The sequence below is a fragment of the Actinia tenebrosa genome, unplaced genomic scaffold (assembly GCF_029948245.1).
Source record: "Actinia tenebrosa isolate PJP-AT-01 unplaced genomic scaffold, QUT_ActTen_1.0 PGA_scaffold9__36_contigs__length_13948895, whole genome shotgun sequence".
NCBI lineage: Eukaryota > Metazoa > Cnidaria > Anthozoa > Actiniaria > Actiniidae > Actinia > Actinia tenebrosa.
Genome location: NW_028292586.1, coordinates 3,398,068 through 3,423,499, shown reverse-complemented (window position 1 = coordinate 3,423,499; position 25,432 = coordinate 3,398,068). Strand labels below are relative to the sequence as shown.

The following is a 25,432-nucleotide window of genomic DNA, read 5'->3' as shown; positions in this document are numbered from 1 at the left end:
TAAAATTCACCTGCCCTCCCTCCCCCCCTCTGCCATACATTATGAACGCAGCCTAACTTACAGTCTGTAATAGCGGAACCCATATAAAACTTAGTTGATGTAATGTATTCATAAGAATACAACAAACCACAAGTAATGCAAAAGATGAAATGAAAATAGAATACAATAGATTTTCTGAATACATTACATCGATAGAGTGCTATATAGGTCCTCCCATTTAGTAACATGGTTTAATAAAAAATATCTGAGTGAATGTATTTTAAAATGTATCAATATTATTGTAAATAAATGCTTACTTTTATTTCCTGTTTTTAATTATTTCAAAATTCATTTTATATCCAAGAAAAGAATATTTATTATTTATTTTCAATGGTGTAATATTTTTCCTATATATTTTAATTATTACAAAATTAATGTACAGAAGCTTGAGCTAATTGGTGGATTAAAATAAAATTACTTCTTGTTCTATACGTTTGCTATGATGCTTCATCTTAGGTCCCGAACAAATGGCCCAACATTTGGCTAACCTTTTTGACCCACCTTTTTACCAGTTCTCCCAAGTCTGTTGGGCCATGGGATCCCTGTGGTAATATATCCCAGCATGCACCAGCCTTCAAAGCAAGTTACCCTTGGAACGCCTGTCAGTGTTTGCGTTTCACGAACTTTTGCTATTTATTGCTGCAGATTGGGCAAAGAAATGACGGGGAACATTGAATTATTATCTGTTCTTGAAGGTAAATGACAGTAAATGCATTGATATTAAACGGAGGAAGTTTAACTTTATGGTATGCTGCTTGTATGCGGCTATCATAAACCCGTGAAATACATTTTAGCTTATTTAGAACGCTGTTGTATTCCGGGTGTATTACAATCCAATTCTTTTGTTTTCTATTGTGTTTATCCAACTTTTAAACTCTAATTAGTACACTCTGTTTCATGGGTTTGTAAAAACCACTCTAAAATCTCCACTCTCTGCATTATCCCGTGATCCAACATTTTATATCCTACTCCAGGTCATGAAGACAGAGTATGGTGTGTTGCTTGGAATCCCACAGGAACAGTACTTGCAAGCTCTAGTGGTGACAAAACAATATCCTTAAATTGACTCTATATGCTTAAGGTCTTGTTTCCTGCATATGGCAGGGCATGAATTTAACGCTCGCAAACTCGCAAAACGCTGGTGAAATTTTGTATTAAGTGAGTGACAAAAGATTTAACTAGCTAAATTTTGCGGGTATGACCATAGTAAGACTATTGAAGGTTTTCACGGCAGCCCTGTTGGTGGAACTTAACAAAAGAATTGTCAATTAATTCTTTTGTTACATCTTCCAACATGGCTATTTAACTGAACAAAAGAAAGTGTGCAAGGGAGTCTGGTAGTAGAAGTCGATGATGCCATCATGCAAATGTCTCAAAATGGAATTGCCAAATCAAAATGTAACATATGGCAAGCCTTCAAAGTTGCAAAAGATGTTATAAAAATGTCATGTAATAAGGCAAGTATAACTGTATTTGTGCAAACTTGAGTCTCAATGAATGTAGAGTAGAGTGCAAACAATTAATCCGTGAAACACTAATTACTAAATAGTACGAAATAGTGCTAGTTAAACAATAGAAAACAATGGAATTTGCTTGAAATTGTGCTATTTAGTATTACTAAAGTTTCACGGTTATATTGTTTGCACTCTATGAGAACTCAGTAGCATACAGGTTCTACTTATTATGATTTCTTGACTTCGTTTGAACATCCGCATATGGGGCAAAGAAGGTGACAAATGGATGTGCAAGACAATTCTAGAGGATGGACATCAGAGAACTATAAGATCAAGTGAGATTTTTTAAAAATATCTAACTAAACTTAATATGTGCGTGGAAAGCATTTGTAGTCTGAGCTGATAATCTGCAGCCACTTCTGATCAATGTCATGTGGGCTTGGTGTTGCATGGAGTATAAGAGTTGATCTGTCCTGTGATTCAAGGTTTTTTTCCTGGGTTCTCTGGTTCAATTTAATTCCTTTCTCTGCAAAAATAAACTCTTTAAATTCAAAGTTGATCTTGGCATCAGCATCAAGTGCTTTGGTTAATAGCCTGTGATCTGGGAGTCTGAGCAATCACTCTCTGCTTGTTCAGTTTGATGTAAGATAAATTACATCTTCATTTTTCTACAACCGAAAAACCTCTATTTGGTCTTTTATTCAACAATTATTCGCCTCAGTGCTCAGTGATTATCTATAAATATTTACTGATTTTGCTGCTCGAAGACCCCTGGCTCTGTAAATATTATATTATGAATATAAATATATAAAGTTGTGTTGTTAAATTATATTAGCATAGGTACGTATATCAATCAATTTTTATGCTTTATATTTTCTTAACCAATATTTTATATTATTTCATAGTATATTCTTTACACAAGGTTTTATATTGTAAAGTGCATTGAGGTCTTTTTGAAATGTGCTTACTAAGAATATTATTAAAAATAAATAAATAAATATATATATGATATTCACTGATATTCACTTTTGGGAATAATAATTGTTTTAATATCACTACACAGGTGATTATTTGAATGAAAATATAAAACATGGGTTTATTTCTAAAAGAGATGTTCATGAACCATTAATAAATTATCATTTATTTTAAAAGTGGCATGCATCAACGTACAGTTTAGTTTGCAATCGTATATTACTCTGTATTATCAAGAAATAATCCAAAAAGTTTTTGACCAATCAGTAGGTCGCAATGTTCTCGAATCACCTGGGTAATGATACTTACGTCATTATTTATTATGTAATGAATTTGAGATTGTTTTTGCTTTGAAATAATTGGTTCATTTTTCAATTTCTCAAATTATGAATATTTAATTCATTTCCCGTTTAGTTGCTTGGTCACCCTGTGGAACATACCTCGCTTCAGCAAGCTTTGATGCAACGACTTGTATATGGGACAAAAAAAGTGGAGGTTTGTAAATGGAGTCTCTCATATTATTTAAAAAATACAGTACATGTACAGACTGTATATTGTGCAGTATTCCTAGACACCATCCTTTTTCTTCTCCCATCCTCTTTCTGTACAGAGAACTGTAGAGAACGCGCTTTAGATCCAATGATTAGTATGAGAATGAATATGAGTACATTTTATTTATTTATTTATTTTTTATTTAGTTATTAGCTTTACAACTAGTAATTATTTACAAAATAAATTAAGAAAAACACAAGTTAAGTGAAAGAACGACAGGACAAGAGTCCCATATAAAGTTCCTCCAAAATAAACATTTTACAAACGTTTTAACCATGCATCGTGCACAGGACCAATTTTAAAACTGGTGCTCATTCACATACTCATCGTCTGTTTTAAAGATCACTAATATATGTATCCACCTGTCTGTCAGACAACCTGTTCATTAGTCCATGCATCATGTACTGAAATATCCATCATTACCATCATCCCATTACACCTAATAGACATACAGGGCTGAGATCAGGGCCTTTTGTTAATTTTGTTGCCAGAAAAATCAAAAGAAAAGTTAGGCTACCAAAATGATCAAAATGAAAACCCTTTTCATTTCACAACCTGAAACAGTGAAAATCAAGCAGGGAAAATACTGTAGTGAACTTTGAAGAGTTCTCTACTGGCCACTAGGGCCTGGACACGAGTTAGATACCGCTGACCGGCTCGGTAGGAGCGGCCATCTTGTTTACGTTAAGATTACGTTTTAGGACAGAACTATAATACAAGACTATTCAGCACCAGTATATCTTTATTTATGTAAGTTTTCCATTTATTATATGTGTAATCGTTTACTTTACATTTATCTATACATGATTTACTTTAAGTGCTATTATTTAGCTTAGATTTTATTTATTTGTATCTTAGGACTCTATCATCGTTGTAGAATAAAACATATCAAACTTTCCACATAGAAAAGTTGTCCTTCCGCTCGAGACGTTTCTTTTACCATATAAGGAATGTACTTACCATATTTGGAAATTGGAATATAATTTTCTTCACTAAATAGGCGAATTTCTGGCTCAAAACTGCTCAAATTTACAGTAAATCGAGTGAAAACATCACTAACTAGACAGCCATCTTGGTTTTGGCCGAAAAAGGACTAGAAATGTGTAGGGGAGGGGAGCGTGGTTTGTCACCACAGGAAGCCCGCGAACGACAACAATTGTTTGATATGTAATATCAGACATCGAGAAGCATCTCTTTCTTCATGATAGAGTCATGGTTGTAGTTGAATGTTCTGTTCCTAGCTGCACCTTTAAGACACAGGATGTCACAGACGCCGTCGCCGTTGCACTACTAAATAACCATGGGCTAGCACACAGAGACACTGCCACAACGCTCCAGGCCCCAGCGTCAAGAGGACTGAAACTAGATCGGCCGAAAGTAGACATCGGCATTTCAATAGAGGAATGGAACGTATTCGTCCGCCGTTGGGAAGTATTTCGCTCTGGCTCTGGCATAGACGATGCTTCAGCCCCATCTCAGCTCTTTCAGTGTGCTGGACCTGCATTGGGAGATAGCATCCTAAAGGCCAACCACAAGGCAACATCGGAATCCCTCGGAAATCTTCTCTCTGCTATGCGCTCACTGGCCGTCATCCCGGTTGCCACGTGCGTTATACGCACCGAGTTGCTGCAATTACATCAGGAACGCGACGAGGCATTCCGTGCCTTCACAGCTCGGGCGCGAGGAAAGGCCGAAACCTGTGCCTACAGCACACGGTGCGAGTGCGGCAAAACCGTTAACTATACAGACCACATCCTCCGAGACGTCCTACTCAACGGCATTTACGACCCCGACATACGTCGCGAGGTACTCGGGACCAAAGACATCCTGCAGAAAGCGGTGAACGACGTTATTGCCTTGGTGGAAAACAAAGAAATGGCCCGAAATGCACTCCCACCATCAACCCTCTCTGGCATGTCATCATTCCAGCAACAATGAAGAACACAACCCTCTGCGGCCCCATCACATCCAGATCAAGCCAAAGAGGCAACTTGCCCCGACTGTAAGAGTCCCTTCAAAACCTTTACAGAAGGAGCGCGAGGATGGAACACCAAGCCCCATCAAGTGTGCATAAACTGCTACAGGGCCCGAAGACGAAAGCAACGCCAAAAACCCGCCAACATCCAGGCACTAGAATCTGAGCCTATCGCCCAAATCACAACAGTCAGCGTACACAGCACCCACAACAGTCATCGGCGCCGAAGAAGACAGCACTCTCAACGCTATAAACGGGACCTGACCATAACACATAGTACAATCCATAGGCCCCCATCAACGAGACTAGAGCATCACATATTCTCCAAGGGCGAATGGAGAAGAGCTCGTTTCAGAGAACACCCCAGAGTGTCCGTCACCATCACCGTTGACGGACCAAACAACCGATCTCACAACCACTGCTTTAACGAGGAGGCAAAAATATCTGCAATCGCAGATACTGGCGCACAATCAGACCTCTGGTCCCTAGAGGAGTTCACTGCCTGTGGATTTTCCCGTGATGACTTGCGACCAGTCAGTCTTGGCCTCTCAGCCGCCAACCGCTCCCCTATCGCCATTGAGGGTGCGTTCTTTGCCACACTAACAGCAGCCTCACGAGACGGTGCCAAAACAACCTGCCGCTCGATGGTGTATGTAAGCAGCTCCGTGCGAGACATGTACCTGTCCTACGAGTCACTGCTCAACCTCGACCTACTGGGCGAGCACTTCCCTACCAGAGAGAACACAAAGACACCCCTCAACGGCATACACGTCCACGACATACAGTAGTTATTTGTTATAACAGTTGTAATTCCCTTCATTTGCCAATGGAAGACATTTTCAGAAAAAAATTTCTAGTTCATTTACAAAATGCTGCTTTGAAACAAAAAGATTTATAAACTTTGAATATCTGGCAGTTTTTTACTGTTCAGACATTTTTAATTGTAGGAACTTGTGAGTTGGACTTGCATCACAAAGAGAGTCTTCTTGTATATACAGTACTGTAGTAAATTCTTGAAACAAAAAATAATTGTATGTGTAAACTTAATTTTTTTCTTTCCAGAGTTTGAATGCAATGCAACATTAGAAGGACATGAAAATGAAGTCAAGAGTGTTGATTGGTCGAAGTCGGGGTCACTGCTAGCAACTTGTGGCAGAGATAAGAGTGTTTGGATATGGGATGGTAAGAGAGACAGGAAGCCATTGTAATATTATCCTAAGGGTACATCTTATATGACTATAGAATGGCATGCCACATGGTATGTGATTGACAGCATCCATAAAACCAAAGGATTGCACAGTATGGCACAGTCAGGGCCGTGGCATGGCACATTTTGTACTGTGAGTTTTTCAGATACCACTTGTGTTCCATGCCTTACCACATACTGCGTTCTGTAGATGCTGTAAGTTGGTACCACATTTCTAATGAGTAGGATCTTTACAGGACTGCCACAATGATGGAATATCTTTATGAACCAATAGACTGTGCATGGAAATGAGAGCAGAGCAGTGACCTTGCTTGCAAAAATAAAGAATTTTTTTAACACCCTGGACAATCATTTTACATGCCTCTATCACTGCAAGGTCACTGCCATCCTTGACTTTTTGATACATGCTCAGGCACGGTTACCTCTCATGATGGTGCAGGGAACTGTAGAAGGAAATATTGTTGCAATGAATTCTGGTAGTGGATACAAATGAACCTATGATAAAAATGGCACAAAAAGTCTGATAGTCAGGTAACTGCAGCAGAATAAGATATTGTAATTATACAGCTTCTCATTAATCCCATATAGGTAACTGTCCAATTATTTTCTTAATTATTTTCTTTCATGCTCCCCAATCAAGAAATAATTAGATTCGAAAAATTCCTCTGACTGCCAAATTCAAAAAATTCCTCTGACTGCCAAATTGGACTTGGCCCATGGCCTCATCCAATTTTGTCAGTCCTCGGAATTTTCCTCATCCAATTATTATTTCTTAATTGGACAGCACGGAGTCCTATAACATATACTTACTGTGATAAACATTTTTTTTTTTGACAGTTCTGGAAGATGATGAGTATGAATGTGCCAGTGTTATTCATAATCACACTCAAGACATCAAGAAAACATTGTGGCATCCTACAGATGAGGTTGGCAGTGATCTATCAACTTTAAGATCTGATCTTGTAGTACTCTTTTGCTTCTTGCATGATTTGTTTACCAAATGCATCCAAAACTCAATAGATAATCACAATTCATTATCTATTAGTGTGTTACTTGAGACAAAACTTTTTAGTTACCTGTTATTAACCTTATTCTTTGTAGATTCTTGCATCCTGTGGATATGATGACACTATTAAACTATATAAAGATGACGACGATGATTGGTAAGAGCTGTAAATCCCACTGCTAATAGTATCCAGTATTATAAAGATTCTGGAGTAAACATACAGCAAGGTTGTGATGGCGATGACATGGTCGTGATGGTGATGACATGGTCATGATGGCGATGATATGGTCATGATGGTGACGACATGGTCATGATGGGGATGGCATGGTCATGATGGTGATGACATGGTCATGATGGTGATGACATGGTCATGATGATGATGACATGGTCATGATGATGATGACATGGTCGTGATGACATGGTCATGGTGATGATGATGATGACATGGCAATCATGGTGATGACATGGTCGTGATGGTGATGACATGGTCATGATGATGATGACATGGTCATCATGGCGATGGCGTGGTCGTGATGGCGATGACATGGTCATGATGGTGATGACATGATCATGATGGTAATGAAGTTTATGGGATGACAGGAACGATATGTTTATGGAAGATCATGCAGTGATTAACTTCTATGACATGATCTATTGTCAGGATATGTTTTGATACTCTGGAAGGTCATGAATCAACCGTCTGGTCTATCAGCTTCAATGCGAAAGGAGATAGATTAGGTCAGTGTTTAAAAAATAAATTCAACTAAACTCTGCAATGATCGTATTTTATTTGAGTAAGAAAAGTAACAATACAATACGAATATCTTAGTCATACATGTTTTTTGTGGACATAGTTTCTGCCAGCGATGACAAAACTTTAAGAATATGGCAATCATATCTGCCAGGGAACCAAGAAGGTATGTTTTAGTTTAAACTAATGATATTAACTAAAGGAAGAATAAAATTTTCTCAAGCAGGATATAAGGAAGGGAAGTAAGCAGGACGGATTCAGAGAATGTCGTTGATTGTCATGTTAAACTCCTTTTCTTTTCTTGAAATGATTTTTCCCGATTCGTATTTTTTGTAGAATAGGACGTTTGCATGATGGCACTTTTTGAATACTTTTACCAAAATGCTACGCGAATTTTCTTTCTCCTTCAAATTTATACTGCCTCGTGAGAATAGAAAGACGATTGGTGCTATATTAACTGAACGAAAGAAAGTGTGCAAGGGAGTGTGGTAGTGGTAGTAAAAACGCTATAATTACGCCATAATAATGTACTATAGTCACCAGATATTCTTTTGGAGTTCTTTTGGAGTGCATAAGTATAATATTTATAATAAATAAATAGTAATTAAATAAAATTTATGTTTCTTGGTTGTTTTTTTCAGGTGTCGTTACTGCTGGCAAGGACCCAAAGATGAAATGTGTTTGTGTCCTATCAGGATATCACAACCGAACAGTTTATGATGTAGACTGGTTGGTGAATTCTTTATTAATTATAATTTATAATTGAAAATAATCTGTTTAAGGACACTTTTAGCCTTGGGTGTAATGTTTTCCCATTTCAGACCACTTGTCATTCCCTTGAGAATAGGATTCTTTGTTTGAGCTGTATCCATATTCATGTGTCTTCTCATGTGCAACCGAGCGCAAACCTTAAACAAAGAAAATATACTCTAGGGAATGACATGTGGTCTGAAATGGGAAAACATTACGTCAGAGCCGAAGAGGTCTATAGAGATTTTTGTTGTTTTATTCCTGGTTTTTTCAGGGCCATTCCCTCGGCAAGAATTAAGTTCTAAATTCCAATTAAAATTTAGTGGAAAAAGAACTACGCTGGAAATACCATCGCTGAATCCCATTTTTTACTGGAGGAAAAATCGAAAAAAAACTTGGAAAAATTCACAATCCCCCCAATTCTATCTAAAAAAAATTATGATCCCCCCCCTCTCCTTCTGACCTTTTAGACATACCTTAATTATTTGTTTCAACCCCCCTTTAAGTCAGGAAATACTATTAAAGCCCCCCCTTCTTTGTGCGATTTTTTTTCAAAGCCCCCCTACTTTTCCTCCAAACCCCCCCCCCCCCCCCTTCCAATGGCATAAATAATGAACAGTCCCAAAGTTGTAGAAGTGATGTATGCTAAATGTAATTTCTTTCATTAATTTTCATGTTTACCTCTTCTTAGGTCTAAGGTAAATGGGCTGATTGCTTCTGCTGCGGGGGATGACTGTATCCGCATATTCCAAGAGGTACCTTCAATGCCAGTTACAGTCCCTTTAACTAATATACCTGTAATCGAAAAGACCTCTTTACCTCGGGCGTAATGTTTCAGACCACGTGTCATTCTCTCGAGAATAAGATTCTTTGTTTGAGTTGTATCAAGAGAATATTCTCTTAGTTGTATCCATGTTCATATGTCTTCTCATATGCAAACGTTGAACAAAGAATTGATGCTCTAGGGAATGACACGTGGTCTGTAACGGGTAATCATTACGCCCAAGTGGATTTGGTCCATTGGGAAAATTTATTTTCAACAATTGCGGACAGGCCTTTGATCTTTCTCACCCGGAGTGTAAGACAGCCCCGCGCGGCTTCCGTAATTCAAATTCACGACGGTCTTAATTAATTAATTTTTGATCACTGAAGAAAAGACGGAAAGAGCTGCAGCAATAATGATGATGGTGACGGTGATGACGATAGCTAAAATAGATAGAAAATTATTCTCAATAATTCAACTTCCTGAACTACCTGAAACAATTATATAGAACTTTGGACAAAAAATTCTGTCACGAAGAAAAAGTAAGAAAAATCTGTTCAGACCTGCGTTTTAATTTGGACCCGAAAGTCGTTTTTCGTAGCGAGTGACGTCATGTTTAATTTGGACCCGGAAGTCGTTTTTCGTAGCGAGTGACGTCATGCTTAATTTGGACCCGGGAGTCGTTTTTCGTAGCGAGTGACTTCATACTTGGTATCTCTGTAATAATGATGGTGGTGACACGAGTGAAAAACGTCTGCGCATGCTCAGAATCCGTATGCAAATTAGTCAAAACATATGTGAATTTGATTTTCAAACATGCCTTATAAATTGGACTTCACAAAATGCCAAAACTTGGTGTCCATGCTTGAAATTTAAGACTAATTCTTTCATAGTGTGTTTGTTAATACAGTATCTTAGTCTGACAAAAGTATACTCGCGAACATTTTTGTATACTTGGAGAACAACAAACATTTATTTTCTTTCAAAAGTATTAGAAAACGTTCTGAAGTGCACGCATGCGCAAACGTTTTTCTCTAGTGTCGAAGGTGGAGGTTGTGGTGTGGGCTTTGTTGATTGTCGGTGGTAGTGACGATGATAGAATTTAGCACTGACAATGATACCTAGTAATAATATTGTTCAATTTTATCTTGTTTTAGGATATAAACTCCAACAGAAACCAACCATCATTCACAATAGCGGCGATGAAAAACAAGGTTCGACACTTATTCCAAAACTTCTTTTAGCCGCCCTTTGCATCCCCCCCCCCCCCCCCCCACCGTATTTTAAGTTTTTACTTGTGTGGTTTTGTTTTTGTAAGTTCAGTACTTAACTAACGGTTTGTACTTGTAACTTTAGTATTTAATAGGAATAAATAAATAAATGTCAAAAAAAACAAAACAAAACAAAAAAACAAAAAAACAAAAAAAAAACAAGAAAAAACAAAAACAAAAACAAACAAAAACAAATAAAAAAAACAACAAAAAAACAACAACAACACACACAAAAAAAACGCACTTCTTTTGACGTTTACATCATTTTACATATACCGTAAAACCTCGATTTTATGTAAGCCCTCAGCTTTTACTCATTCGTGAGGGATCGTTGATCGGCTTCATAACCACTAGATCTCATATTGTCTTTCAATTTCCATCACGAATTTAAGTGTACTTAATTACTGTATTTTCCTTATTATAGACTACGTCTTATGCCCTTGGGTATTATTTGTTTTGTTTACTCGTAACACTTGAGAAGATATATCAATATTTATGAGAGTCAAGTAATCAATATGACGTGATCTAAGATGAGCAGCATTTGTTATAGATCCCTTGTCGGTGACGTGAAAGCAGCTCAATTTTCCTCCAAATTGAATAGCATTCCGACGTGCTGCAAGGGGTCTATTACGTCTATTCCATTTTCATTCATTTCCATTTCCACTTCAATCTTTTTAGGCACACGAACAAGATGTCAACAGCATCAAATGGAATCCCAAAGATGGCAACATTTTGGCTTCTTGTTCAGATGACGGTACTGTTAAGATATGGAAATATGTCAGTGATGATCAATAATTTTATATCCATTTGTATAACCAACCAAGTGAATGACATTGAATTTCTCTATACAATGAACCCTACTGGGGCGGGTCCAGGACGTTGTTAGGGGGTGTCCCAAATGAAGAAATGTATATAGAGTTATTATGCATTGCTTCAAAAAAGCGTAAGAGTAATTACGGTGTTAGAGGGGTGTCCGGTCACCCCAGGACACTCCCTGGATCCGCTCCCTGCTACTTAATGTATACTACCAGGTCTCAAGAATTCTTAACTTTGGCGTAATGCTACCACATTAAGACCACATTCTCAAACCAACAGCAGGTTATCTTGAGCTGTTGAGACTCGCTATAGACCCCTTGCAGTACGTCGGAATGCAGCTCAATTTGCAAGACATAACAAGAGGTTTCCAATTCTCAGGAGATTAAAATTCTTTTATTTTTTCCTCCTTTGACGTTACATGCAAGAAGGTATATGTAGGAATTACCAAAGAAAAGCACTTCCCTGAAATGAGAATTCTTCTTCTTTTGCTAATCTATTTATCTGCCAGAGTTCTTGAACCTGTTTGAAAAACCTTGGCTGCTTGTATTCACGAGATATAGAATAACGGGGTCAAGAACAGAGTAGCATGGTTGACTTAGCGACAAAAGGACTAAAACAGAGTTTGTTTGATGTGAGGAAATGGGATTAGGGTAGGATCGGATAGATTATTTCATTGTTTACTAGGTTTTATTATTACAAATACAATAATAGAATTATAACTTCCATTACTCACATTTGTCGTCTATGCCTGGATTATGATTGGCTGATTGACAATACCTTGATATAAATTGGAATACCATGTACATGCTGCTTCACACACCCAGTATTGAAATGGATGCTCCTAGCAATGGGCTCCTGATTTGGAAGATGCTGGTTCACAGACCCAGTATGAAAGATGGATGCTCCTAGCAATGGGCTCCTGATTTGGAAGATGCTGGTTCACAGACCCAGTATGAAAGATGGATGCTCCTAGCAATGGGCTCCTGATTTGGAAGATGCTGGTTCACAGACCCAGTATGAAAGATGGATGCTCCTAGCAATGGGCTCTTGATTTGGGAATATGCTGACTAGCAGTATGGAATACGAACATTCCAAGAAAAGGGCTGCAGAAATGAAAATTTTGATGGAAAATTTGCTATCTTACTGAGATAGATGCATCTTCCCCTCACTCAACCTGGACATTTGCTATCGCGTTTTTTGGGACAACCGAATAGATGGAGAGCAGCGTCCCGTATTTCTTCGATTCTCCAACAATATAGAAACCGATTCACCACACCGTTTAACAACACAATTTGACCGTGAATGCATTGTCAAACACAAGCGTCCACTTACGCATGACAGCATGTCCAGTCATTGCTCTCACCAATGGAAAATAACAAAGTAGAAAAGCCCCGATCAAACCCCGTGTCAAACTTGTGCGTGTCTTTTCCCTTTTCCATAGTATTCTACATTTACAAGTTTAGTGTGTATCACTATGATGCCTTTTTTTTTTCTTTTTATGTATTTATTTAGGCCCCGTCCACACGTATCCGGAAATTTTTGTATCCGCAATTTTTTTTTTTTTTTTTTTTGCGGATACGAAAATGTACGCGTCCACACGCAGCGTATTCGAATCGTTTTCGAATCGTTTTCACTGTCCACACGTATCCGGAAATTTCATGATCCGCCCTGATGCACACTAGTGCCTAGTCCCTTTGACGGATAGTTTTTCTTATTGAGCATGCGCAAAATAGTGTTTACGTCATCGTATTCGAAAATTTGCGGATACGACCGTCCACACGCATCCGTATTCGAAAATTTCCACTCTGGAGACCGTTTTTGGAGTTTCTTATTGGCCACTTTAGAAACTAGCAAAAGACTGGAGCGAGTTTTTAATCTAATTAGCAAAAATGTTTCGTCATCTGATAAAGCATCTCAATATTAGTAAGTCTATGAAATCCGAACATGATTGGATAAAAAGAACCAGAGTTACAAGCCTTCCAGAGTCTGAAAAATATACAAACAATGTATGGTTACAGGCGTTTTTTGTAACCATACATTCTTTGTAAATTGTCAACACTTTCGAAAGGCAATAATTCTAGTTCTTTTCATCCAATCATATTCATGTTCATTTTCTAATGAGATTAAAATTCAAAACTCGCCCCAGTCTCTTGCTCGTTTCTAAAGCGGCCAATAGTTTGTCCAGCTTTCCTCCCTCCACAAAAATCAACTTCTATATTTCAATTGGAATCCAGTGGAAGAAGAGCCACTCTGTGGAATCCACTGTTAATCCCATTACTATTATTCAATTATTATTATTATTATTATTATTATTATTATTATTATTATTATTATTATTATTATTATTACAATTCAAAAACCAAACGCTCTGCGTATTTTTTTTATTTAGTGGAATACCATCTACAAATCTTTAGTAAACATCTTTTGTATTTGAAATACAATTTATCGCGGCAACCATTATATTAATAAATATTTGGTCTTTTAAATAAGTTGTATTCTTCTATAGACTGATAAGATTCTTCTGAAATAAATATATTCTATATGTCAATTTCGATATTCTATATTCTCAATTCTTATCTTTTGCCAATAGGTTTCCTCTGTGTTTCCATATTGGAAACAAAGATAGTTTTAAATTTACTCAAATTGCTTTATCTATACAGCATTTCTTTAGGCAATTGTTAGCAGAACGCTAGGTTTAGTGCCGAAATCATATCCCAGAAAGTACCGAATTGGTGCTTTTGATTTTCGTCTTACCTAGAAATCTAGAAATTGTACAAATTGTAGCGCGCAGTTGTCAGTTCAAATTCCTAAAAATATCTTTTTTTATTTCAATGGCTCTTTCTTGGTGTTGCAGGGCACTTGAAGCACGAAGACAATAAAACAATACCAGGGAACAATGAGTTTGGAGCTAACTAATATCCCTGCAACACAATAACTCTAACTCAGAATACTATACATCTTGCAACTCCAAGAAAGATCCATTTGAATTAAGTGGTATGCAATGACAAGATGACCTTCTGTTTTGAGATAAATTCAGATAGAATACACACCACGAGTGGTCCCTTTCACAGTTCCCTGCGCCATCTTGAAAGGCAGCCGTGCCTTTGCATCGAAGCGAGACGAACGGTGAGCTTGTATGATAGAGACCTTTTTTTAACATCTTGAACAACAATTATTCACATGTCTCTATCATTGCAAGCTCACTGTTGGCTACATTTCAAGATGACGCAGGGAACTGCGAAAGGAGTATTTATTCTAACATATATTTGGGCATTTTTTCCAATCCCTTTCTTAACTTTTGATACTGAATAAAGGCTTGCATCATCACGTGATAGCAGCCATGACAGGAGGCACAACAATGGGGTCTTCCCCAGGAAAAATGAAATCTTTCTCATGTAAATTAGATTAGAGCAGATGCAATTGTTCCTGTCATGGCTGCCATCACGTGATGGTTCAAAGCCTCTATACCAGATTCCTAATTCTTTTTCTCTTATTCAAATGTTTTAAATCCTTCGGAAGTCAAAAGAAAGCCGTGTCAGAAACTACGAAGACGATCCTTGGTATTGATGGTGTAGACATGACGTAAAAGGGGGACATTCAGTCAAAAAAATAATGTGTGGTATATATTTCAAATATCATAGAAATCCTCCAATATTGGTGCATGTCCACGTGGAATGTTGCCTTTTTTGACGATCACAGACATCACTTGTTTACAAAGGTTCATTCTAATGCCAAGTTCAGTCATCAGAATTTGTCGAAAATTATGATAGAAATATGAAACAAGTTCACACTTTGTCTTGTGCTTCTTGAATGAAGACCATGGAAGCCAAGAAAATCTAGCTTTCACGAATAAAATGTCTATTGAATTTGAATAAGTCATTTGAATGAGTTATTTACAGCGACAACCAATCAGCTTCATGCGACCCCTGTATCTTGCATGAATGGGTTCACATAGGCCACTATTTCCATATTTTAGGCAGTCTGCTGATGTTATTTTACACTCTACTTGCACAATACCATCCGATCCGATGGTTTGATTCTTAACACAAGCTCTAGACTGGCACGGAGAGGCTTGACTGTAATGTAAATAGAACCACAAGACAAATAGTAGCACTGCACCAGATAATTTCTAGAAAAGAAACAAAGGGAGAAAACAACTTTGAATTGTTAGTTTGCAGGTATTCGCGAGAGAGTCAAATGTAGACATGCCGGCCATGTTGGGGATATGTTTGGTCGGGGTGCATGTGATGCAGGGTACGCACTATTCCTGGAATTCTTGGGAAAATTTGTTTTAGGACTCCGGAAATCTCCTTGAAAATTTCATTTTCGACACAAAATTCTAGAACAATATTCGAATTTTTTTTTTTTTAGTTTATTAAAAAAAGAAAAAAAAAAGAATTAAAAGTAAAAGTGTTTTCTATACAAACACTTTAAATTAAGTCGCTTGGCCTATAGGGAGAATTTCGAAGTTCAGGGTCCTGGGATTTGTTTATATTTATACCCTGAAAAACTCTTGGAGTTTTATAATATCCTGCTCGAAAGCTTGGCTTGATTTATAATTAAAAAGCTGATGAATCAAAACTATGATGAATTCCATAATTGTTTTCTCTAGTTTTACCTTATATATTACTCATTAATTATACGACTGTTTTCCAAGGGTTAAATAAAATAACTTTACAACAACAACAACAAAACAAAACAAAACAAAACAAAAAATAAAAAAAATGGAATTTGTGTCTATTACTAATAATAGAACTTACGTATGTATAATTACTTTACGTATAATTACTTTACGTATAATTACTTTACGTATAATTACTTTACGTATAATTACTTTACTTTTAAGGTGTGTCGTCATTTGATCAAGAATCAAATTCCTTCCGGGTGTTGAAACGAAAAACTCGTCTGTTTTCGAAGTTTTTGTTCAATTCTTGCCTTTTCCCTTTCTATTTCCTAATTACTCTCTTTTTTCTCCTTTTCTTCTTCTGTGTTTACGATGAATATCGACATTAGAACAGTACCACAGTATATTTATGTGTATTTTTTCGAGGTTTTTATGATTTCCTATACAGTCCGGAAATGCGTCAATAAACTTAATTGAATATTTTCCTTTTCTCCTTACTTTTCGGAAATGAATGACTAATGCTAACTACTCGACGTGACGAGTGGCTAAATCATAGAATATCCCAAGCGTTACTTGTATTTTCTATATTTTTTCTATATTTTTCTTTCACAGGTTAAAATAAAATCTCTCTAGTGAGCATACACCTATTTCAATAAACGTGGTCATCGTCAAAGGCGATAGGTCATTCCGACAGGGAAATGGTTTCGTTGATCACTACAAAGAACATTGAATCAGTCTCAACACTAAGGTCCATGTTCTTGACGAGAGTAAGAAGCAGAAACACAATTCATTACAGCTATTCTTGGATCTTGAATGTCCTATATCCTATCGCTTTTCGTCTTTCGCTTACTGCCTATCGCCTTTGGCGATGACAGCGTTTATCGAAATAGGTGTATATGAAAATACGAGTTTTATGCAATTGGGATATTCCATGATTTGCCACGAGAACGAGCATCAGTCGTAGGACAAATCCCAGTTTTTGCTAAGTAGGCCATTCTCTTGCTACTTTCTTACAAAGGCCAACAAAACAAACGGAACACATGAATATTCTACACAAAATCGAGTTTACCCTGAACAGCAGAATTCGAAACTGGAGTATACACTATGAGACCGTTTTTCGCACTAGATATAAGTTATGGCGTATATTGTTATTCCTTGATATTTGAATAAATGCCTTGAATAGTGATAGATAATTCAAAACCTTGCCAAATTATTATGTACTATGTATAAAAAACTTACCAAATTCTTTCCCATTATTGTTTTCTTTGAACTTGTAAAAAATTTTAAAAGTATTTGAAAGTAGCTAGTTTTTGTAATTTCCCTGAAGTTTACTCTCCAAATTTAGTTGGTTCAACAAGTTGGTCTTTTTTTTGTTATGAATTAATACATAGTCGAAAAACCTTTATTTATAAGCGTGTATCGTGAAATATATTTTTGTATTTTACAGAAAAATTCCCTTAGCTTATGCAATGTCGTATGACAGAGAACCGGAATTTCAAAAAGTCCGTACTTGCTGAAGGAACTGTTATCAACAATTGTGTAGTATATTCTTTGTAATGTAATATTTTAGGAATTATCTCACGATCGACACGTGAAAGCTAGAGTATTATTATAATCAACATGTTATCTGTTTTATCAATTATTCTAGATTCATTTCAAAAACATTCGAGAATCATAGAATATAATAGTCTAGTCTATAATAATAGAGTGCACGCACTTAACCCGTGAAACAAATACTAATTTTTAGCACTAAATGGTGATAAATAAACAATAGAAAACAAAGGATTCTGTATGAAATAGTACTAATTAGTACTAATTAATGTCCACTAATTAATGTACTAATTAATTGATTAAGTGCGTGCACTCTATAATAATACAAGTCTATAAGTACCAGTTCGAGGAATATAAAATCTAATCTTAATGATATTTGTTTTATATATTTATATATACATTTTTTAGAAAAGATTGATAGTAACTGAAATATTGAGATGAATATTACTAAGATACTAGGACTGGCTCATGGTGAAAAAAAAATCTTCAATTTTTTGTCATTCCCTAACTGCTATGGGAGTAGTTGAATCCATTTTTCATGGATTTCTGTCCACACTTCAGTTAATATTATAATATGAATTGTTATTACCAACAGTATATAAGTAATAAATGATCTGTAAATTTTTTAGGAACAGAGTTATGAATTATCTAATAATATACCAATATGTGACTTGTCGAAATATTACAAAGATTGGAATTTTACTTCAAAACCTAATTATATTTCAAAATACAATTATTATTTCAAAGGAGACTAAAATATAATACGAAAAAGTATTACTAGACTAATACGATAAAACTAATCTGATGAAATTTAGTCATAAATTTGTAATATTATATATTTAAAATATATCTCACGATTTACACGTGAAAGTTAAAGCATTGTTATTGTATTGTTACTCATATTTTCCTTTTCCTCCTTCTATCCTTTCCTATTTGTTCTCTTAGATTTATCTTAAAATGACTGCAAAAGGTCAAGAGGATGTGTATACTCAAAAGTCACATACTTAGCTAATTGATTAGAAATTTGCTGACAGCTTTGTGAGGTTATTTATTCCTGAAAACAAATGAGTAATAAGTGGCTTACTGAATTGCTACCGATTGTCCGTACGCATCGATCAATTAGATCATTTTATGGATCTCGTAACGTCACGCAACGAATGGAAAATGACGTATTTTAGGATCTCTTAACGTCACGCAACGAACGGAAAAAGTCTTAACTTAAAGATCTCGAAAACGTCACGCAACGAACGGAAAATCACGTTTTTAGGCATCTCGTAAGGTATAGCAACAATGAACGGAAAATGACGTATTTTTTCAGTTTGGGCGAAGTTTCCTTCACGACCATTTCTTGAGTTCCTTTTTCTATTTGTCTGTTCCTTTTTCTTTTTGTTTCTTAGGCCATTTTAAATTATATAATTATAATATAAATATATATATATACATACATATATAAATAAATAAATATACAGTCAATGTCATTAACGTTGTCCACCGAAAAAAAGACACTTACACATTTACACATTTACGCATTTACGCATTTACGCATTTACACATTTAGACTAAAAGAAATATCACGTGTTTCTTCGAACGTTCTGGCATAAAACAAACGCTGAAATACAATTCTCCATCTTCAATCCTCACTAAATGGTCGGGGCATTCTGGATTTTCGATTCACGAGTTGAATTTTACATTTAAAGTTCAGGCTCACTTTAGTCTAAATGTATAAATGTCTTTTTTCGGTGGACAACGTTAATGACATTGACTGTATATATATATACTGTACATATATATTTTTTCTTAATTATTCTAGTTTTTTTGACTTGACAAGGACTTGAGTCAAGGTCAAAACGTCGTCTACTTTTTTCTACAAACATATCTTAATGTCTATTAATGTTTTAGTCAAATTTTCTCAGAAAAAGATAAAAATGAAATGTACAGTTCCGTAATAACCAAAATAGAGCTATATTTTTCTTTGACATTTCTGAGCATTCCTTAAATGTTATGGTCTATACGTTCAGTATGGTTGTCTTGAACATGAGTTTACTAATACGTTGTTGCTTATTTGATTGTTTTGACTATACAGACCGGAATAAATGGCTTTGAGCTGTTTTTGTGCGATAAAAATAGCGAATGACCACCTTGCTCTAACTTCATAGTAGTGTAGTAGTGTAGTAGTGTAGTAGTGTAGTAGTGTAGTAGTGTAGTAGTGTAGTAGTGTAGTAGTAGTGTAGTAGTAGTGTAGTAGTAGTAGTGTAGTAGTGAAGTAAAAATCGTGAAGCCATGCCCTTTTTCAAAGACTCCCGGTATTTTAGGGGTGTTTTTGAAACATTCCGACGAGCACACCTGTTACTTTTACCCTCCTGAGTAATCTCCCCCTCCCCCGAGGTCTATTGGTTTATTATATTAATTATTTTAATCCTAATAAATAAGCAACATGATAACTACACACAGTTACTATTTGTTATCAAAATCTTAGCACCTTTTTTTTTTTTTTTACAAAAATACAAATATTAGTGCAATTTATTGCACAGAATTTTATTCCAGTTGTTTTTATAAATAGAATTCTATAAATATACAACTTCTTGTTTTCTCCAAGTACACTTTTGTAAGACCAATATAATGTATAACTAAAAGCGTTGAGTCTATTTTTTCAAAGACAAATTTGTATAATTTTACAATTCGGAGGTTGAGGGGAAACTGGATCGAGTTGGTATTGCAATGCATTGTGGGAATGTTTTAGGGAACGAAATAGACGCCATGTTGGAAAAATGTCCCCTTAAAACAGTCCCACAATGCACTGCTATACCAACTCGACCCAGTCTTTCCCGTTAACCTCGGAATTGCTACTAATATAAGCACAAAGACGTTTCGACTAATTTGCATACAGCATGCGGAAATATATAAGCTACAAAATCTATTTCTAAAGTGCTAAAAAAATTGTACTCTTTAAACCTCATGTCACTGGAAACATCACTTGATAGCCGGCCTATAGTTGTGTAAAATTTAACATACAGTAACTTATATCATATTTGATAATTATGTTGCTCTAATTTAGAGAGAATTTTAGATATCATTACTATTATTATCATCATAATATTATATTATTATTATCACAAATGTCTCAAATAATTTTCTGTCTAGGCCACCTACTGAAGAATCAACCGTGAACAATGTCGATGGACTGGTTATGAGTCTAGTCTTTATCCACATCCACATCCTGTTACTACTTTGGTGCCATTACACACGTGATAAATAGGCCGGCACCGCTTTCTTCTTCTCAAACAGTGGTAAGAGCTACCAGTGCACGTGATCTCCACCACTCCGTTTCTGACAACGCGTCTTTCACAGGATGAGGCTGGGCAAATACACGGTGCCGCTTCAATAACAACGACATGCGATAGAAATAGAAGTAGTAGTAGAATTGCTAGATTTGTCATAATATATCTGAAAAGGACGACATATATATATATTTAGAAAACTCATTAATAATTCATGAAGAAAACACACTAGAAATCATGACCATGAAGGTGATTTTATATCGGATAAAGATTCGTCTTCATTTGCATAAACTTTAACTTGGATTTTCTCTATCAAACTTGGTTCATTTCGTAAAGAATTCGGTACAGTATGAGAACATACATCAGGAGTTTTTTAAGCCGTTTAATAAACTCGCAGATCGTGTTTTATCGGGTCTAAAACCACTCGGCTACGCCTCGTGTTTTATACCCGATAAAACACTCCTGCTCGTTTATTAAACAGTACAAAAAGGAAGCATGGATTATAAACCGAATCGAAATATTTAGACTAATTTGAATAACTATTGTTCTGGACTGACAAGTGTCTGACTAGCCTATCATACGTGTACACAATCCTCATACATGTAAAAAAGCTTTTAGTTTCCACTTGAACACGAGGCTAGTCAGTCGCTAGTCAGTCCAAAAAATAGTTATTCAAATTGGTCGCCATATTTCGATTCGATGTATTGTTTTCTTATTTAAATGCAAAAGTAAAGAAAAGCCGAAAAACTACTATAAGTGAATCATTGCTTTAGCCTAATTTTGTGTCCTAATTTCAACTGTGATTTATTCTTATTCTGATTCATTCAGTATTGACAAACTAGATTTTTCTTGATATAGTACAAGAAAAAAGAAAAAAAACTACACATTTCCATGAACTGAAACATACTCACCACAAGTTTGAGTTTATAATCGATGAATGGATCAATTTGGCGTGACAAATCAATAGATCTTGGTATATTCGGCTTCTCTTTGGCACCGTTCTTCAAGTGGTTTCCAAGAATAATTCCAGCCAGTCTTATATACACTTTATTACAATTCTGGGAAATTTCGGCGTGTGGGAAATTAGTTATTTTTGATTCTCATTTTTATCTTTGATTTTCCCTCGAGAACTGAACTGCAAAGTCATGATACAAGCCGCAGCTTCCTCATTTGTACTTCAAGCATTTCTAAATCAATCCTTAAATTTCATTTAAAAAACTTATCTCTATACAATAAACTTTACATATGTAAATTTTGTAAGCAAACGAGGAAATTGTGGTTCCTTATTGAATAGTGTTTTTAAGAGACCTTTAAGATTTCTATAGTTACTATTCACTTTGTTTTGTCTAAAACAAAAGTGATACATCATCAGGTTTTCAAAAACCGCAGTTTGAGTCTAGAATATGTAAAAAACTACACTCGCCAACTGATTCGGAGTCGTGGTTAGCTGTAAGCAGTAGTTAAAGTCTTTTTAAAGAGGAATTGACGTGTTTCAACAGGAAAACATTATGTGTAATGATCGTATCAAAGGATGTCATCAATCTCTCTCAGTCTCTTCATTCTCTTACGGTATGTATGTATATGTATATGTATATATATATATATATATAGTAAAGATTGGATTAAAGACGAGACATGTTCACTGTAACTCCGAGTTTCGTGCTTACGCACTCATCAGACAGACTTTAATGAAACATATTCCTATTACTGTGATATTTATATACAAGAGGTGTAATGATTATTTACAAAAGAAGTATTGTTCGGAAAGGAGTTAATTAGCTAGGCCTGGATTTCTATTGTTCATCAGATAGAACTTGTTTTCATGTCGGCATTTGGAGGATCGCTTGTTTAAAAGAGTGTCGCTGTTTGCTTTGATGATAAGTAGCTTTTCTGTTAAGCACAGGTCACACCTCTTAGAAATGTTGCTGTATGGTCTGGCTGAAGTGATGATTGTCCATTCTATGTTGTAGTCTTTGTTGTTATCTTTAAGGTCCCAGATGTATTTAGAAAGTTCGGTGCTGTTAGCGTATTTTCTATTTCGCAGAGATAGTTTGTGCTGAGTGTATCGTTGTTTGAATGTTCCTTCTGTCAGGCCAATGTAGTTTTTCCCAGTAGTGTCCTCGTTTGTTGTGACATGAGCGTTGTAGATGATGCTGGAGGAGAGGCAGTTGTTGTTTAGAGGGCATTGATCTTTTTTACGGCAGTAAAAGCTACAACTCATTATTCTTAGAAAACTCATTAATAATTCATGAAGAAAACACACTAGAAATCATGACCATGAAGGTGATTTTATATCCTGATAAAGATTCGTCTTCATTTGCATAAACTTTAACTTGGATTTTCTCTATCAAACTTGGTTCATTTCGTAAAAAAATCGGTACACAATGAGAACAAACATCATAAGTTTTCTAAGCCGTTCAATAATCTCGCAGATCGTGGTTTATCGGGTCTAAAACCACTCGGCTGCGCCTCGTGTTTTATACCCGATAAAACATTCCTGCTCGTTTATTAACCACATTACATAAAACCCCATATCCCATTTCAAACACACTTGCTACCAAAACAAAAGATCCTTTCGAGTATTTACCAGTTAATTATTTCAACACGTCCTTCAAACACTTTCAGATTCAAAGTAAGCCAATCATAATTCTTATTTAACGTCTTTGCTAATTAAACACATCATCCTAACAAAAAGGCTTCAAAAGTAGGCCCAATCAGAACGCTCGTCCGACGTCTTTTGACTTCTAAAGGCTAGACTCATTAATTCATAACTCCTAACCACCAGTCGCCGAAACAAAGGATTTAATCCTCTCCAACAAAAGCTTCCTGCCAATTAAACATTAGTCAGTGATTCCGACAAAGGCGGTTTAGGCGATATAAACCAATTAAAACATGAGTACAGCTTAACATGTCATTCTAACAAAAGAGTTCAGCTCATTAATTCAAAAACTTCGTTTTTTAAACAAAGGATTTTGAAATGTGTCTTAAAACACCTTCCCCAAACCTTTCCAGGCCCCGATTTCGATCAGAACCTCTACTCGGGCGGCCGGCCGGTCTTCCCATGATGGTTGGATGTAGCATCGAGCACTGTTTCAACAGTATAGACCACATTACATACTTTGTAAGAAATCTGTGAATCAATTTTCCGTAAAATAGTGCTCAATACATCGATAGAAGTAGAGCAGAATATTTGTTTGAGAAGAAAAAGTCAAGACAACATTTTTCCCGACAAGCCTGTTTCGTGAATTGCTTCACTCTTCAGGGGATTTTTTTTTTTACTTTGAATCTGAAAGTGTTTGAAGGACGTGTTGAAATAATTAACTGGTAAATACTCGAAAGGATCTTTTGTTTTGGTAGCAAGTGTGTTTGAAATGGGATATGGGGTTTTATGAATAATGAGTTGTAGCTTTTACTGCCGTAAAAAAGATCAATGCCCTCTAAACAACAACTGCCTCTCCTCCAGCATCATCTACAACGCTCATGTCACAACAAACGAGGACACTACTGGGAAAAACTACATTGGCCTGACAGAAGGAACATTCAAACAACGATACACTCAGCACAAACTATCTCTGCGAAATAGAAAATACGCTAAAAAAAAAAAAAAAAAAAAAAAAAAAAAAATCCCCTGAAGAGTGAAGCAATTCACGAAACAGGCTTGTCGGGAAAAATGTTGTCTTGACTTTTTCTTCTCAAACAAATATATATATATATACACTCGATTGCAGAAACGTTGTAGTATACATTTATAGAAATATCTAATTTATTCAGTATATTTAATGATATGCAAAACGGAAAAATCGCTTTATTTATTGTTTGTTTCATTCAATGACTGTCAAAATATTTTTTCTTGTCTTTTAGATCGTACAGATTATAAATCAGTTGGTTTAAGAGTTGAAAATGGTTATTTTGCATTATGCATCTCATTAGATATTTGTATAAATGTATAAATGTATTCTACAACGTTTCTGCAATCGAGTGTATATTCATTCTCTTCCAGTCAATATGATATATATACACTCGATTGCAGCAACGTTGTAGTATACATTTATACATTTATACAAATGTCTAATGAGATGCATAATGCAAAATAACCATTTTCAACGCTTAAAACCAACTGATTTATAATCTGTACTATCAAACAGACAAGAAAAAAATATTTTGACAGTCATTGAATGAAACAAACAATAGATAAAGCGATTTTTCTGTTTTGCATATCATTAAATATACTGAATAAGTTAGATATTTGTATAAATGTATACTACAACGTTTCTACAATCGAGTGTATATAAATATATATTTACAATAACTTACAAATTTCTCGCGCGCTGATTGGTTATTTTTTATCATCAATAAGAAGACAGACAGATAAAACTGACGTCAACGAGCGCGCGCTCTTTCCGTTAGTTGTTTTGATCGCTAA

The 25,432-nt window shown here is 35.7% G+C and overlaps 1 protein-coding gene, 1 long non-coding RNA gene and 1 pseudogene across 3 annotated transcripts; 2 read left to right on the top strand and 1 right to left on the bottom strand.

The window, feature by feature from the left end:
- Positions 1-634: 634 nt before the first annotated feature.
- Positions 635-22,657, top strand: LOC116298267 (putative cytosolic iron-sulfur protein assembly protein CIAO1 homolog). Of its 2 annotated transcripts, XM_089025232.1 has the most exons (14): positions 635-734; positions 1,014-1,092; positions 1,749-1,828; positions 2,880-2,960; positions 6,055-6,174; positions 7,037-7,125; positions 7,301-7,362; positions 7,867-7,943; positions 8,060-8,122; positions 8,598-8,685; positions 9,398-9,461; positions 10,627-10,683; positions 11,419-11,494; positions 20,873-22,657. In XM_089025232.1, the coding sequence occupies exons 1-14, from the start codon at positions 698-700 to the stop codon at positions 20,896-20,898; spliced, it is 999 nt and encodes a 332-aa protein (XP_088881358.1). In that variant the 5' UTR covers positions 635-697; the 3' UTR covers positions 20,899-22,657. The 2 variants fall into 2 exon arrangements, with proteins under 2 accessions (XP_088881358.1, XP_088881357.1); XM_089025231.1 differs by lacking the exon at positions 20,873-22,657 and having other exon boundaries at positions 11,419-12,275.
- On the top strand, positions 4,172-5,780 carry LOC148904497 (uncharacterized; annotated as a pseudogene).
- On the bottom strand, positions 20,246-22,061 carry LOC116298276 (uncharacterized). The gene is made up of 2 exons (XR_004197315.2): positions 21,921-22,061; positions 20,246-21,175 (listed from the first exon to the last, which is right to left on the bottom strand). It is a non-coding gene; the product is annotated as an uncharacterized LOC116298276 (long non-coding RNA).
- Positions 22,658-25,432: the final 2,775 nt, after the last annotated feature.

What these genes read in the sequence shown, in the direction of transcription:
- LOC116298267 (XM_089025231.1), top strand. Translation starts at nt 698, where the DNA reads ATGACGGGGAACATTGAATTATTATCTGTTCTTGAAG. An exon ending in TCTAGTGGTGACAAAACAAT is followed by an intron (nt 1,093 to 1,748) that starts ATCCTTAAATTG and finishes TCGTTTGAACAT; the next exon opens with CCGCATATGGGGCAAAGAAG. An exon ending in ATGGGACAAAAAAAGTGGAG is followed by an intron (nt 2,961 to 6,054) that starts GTTTGTAAATGG and finishes TTTTCTTTCCAG; the next exon opens with AGTTTGAATGCAATGCAACA.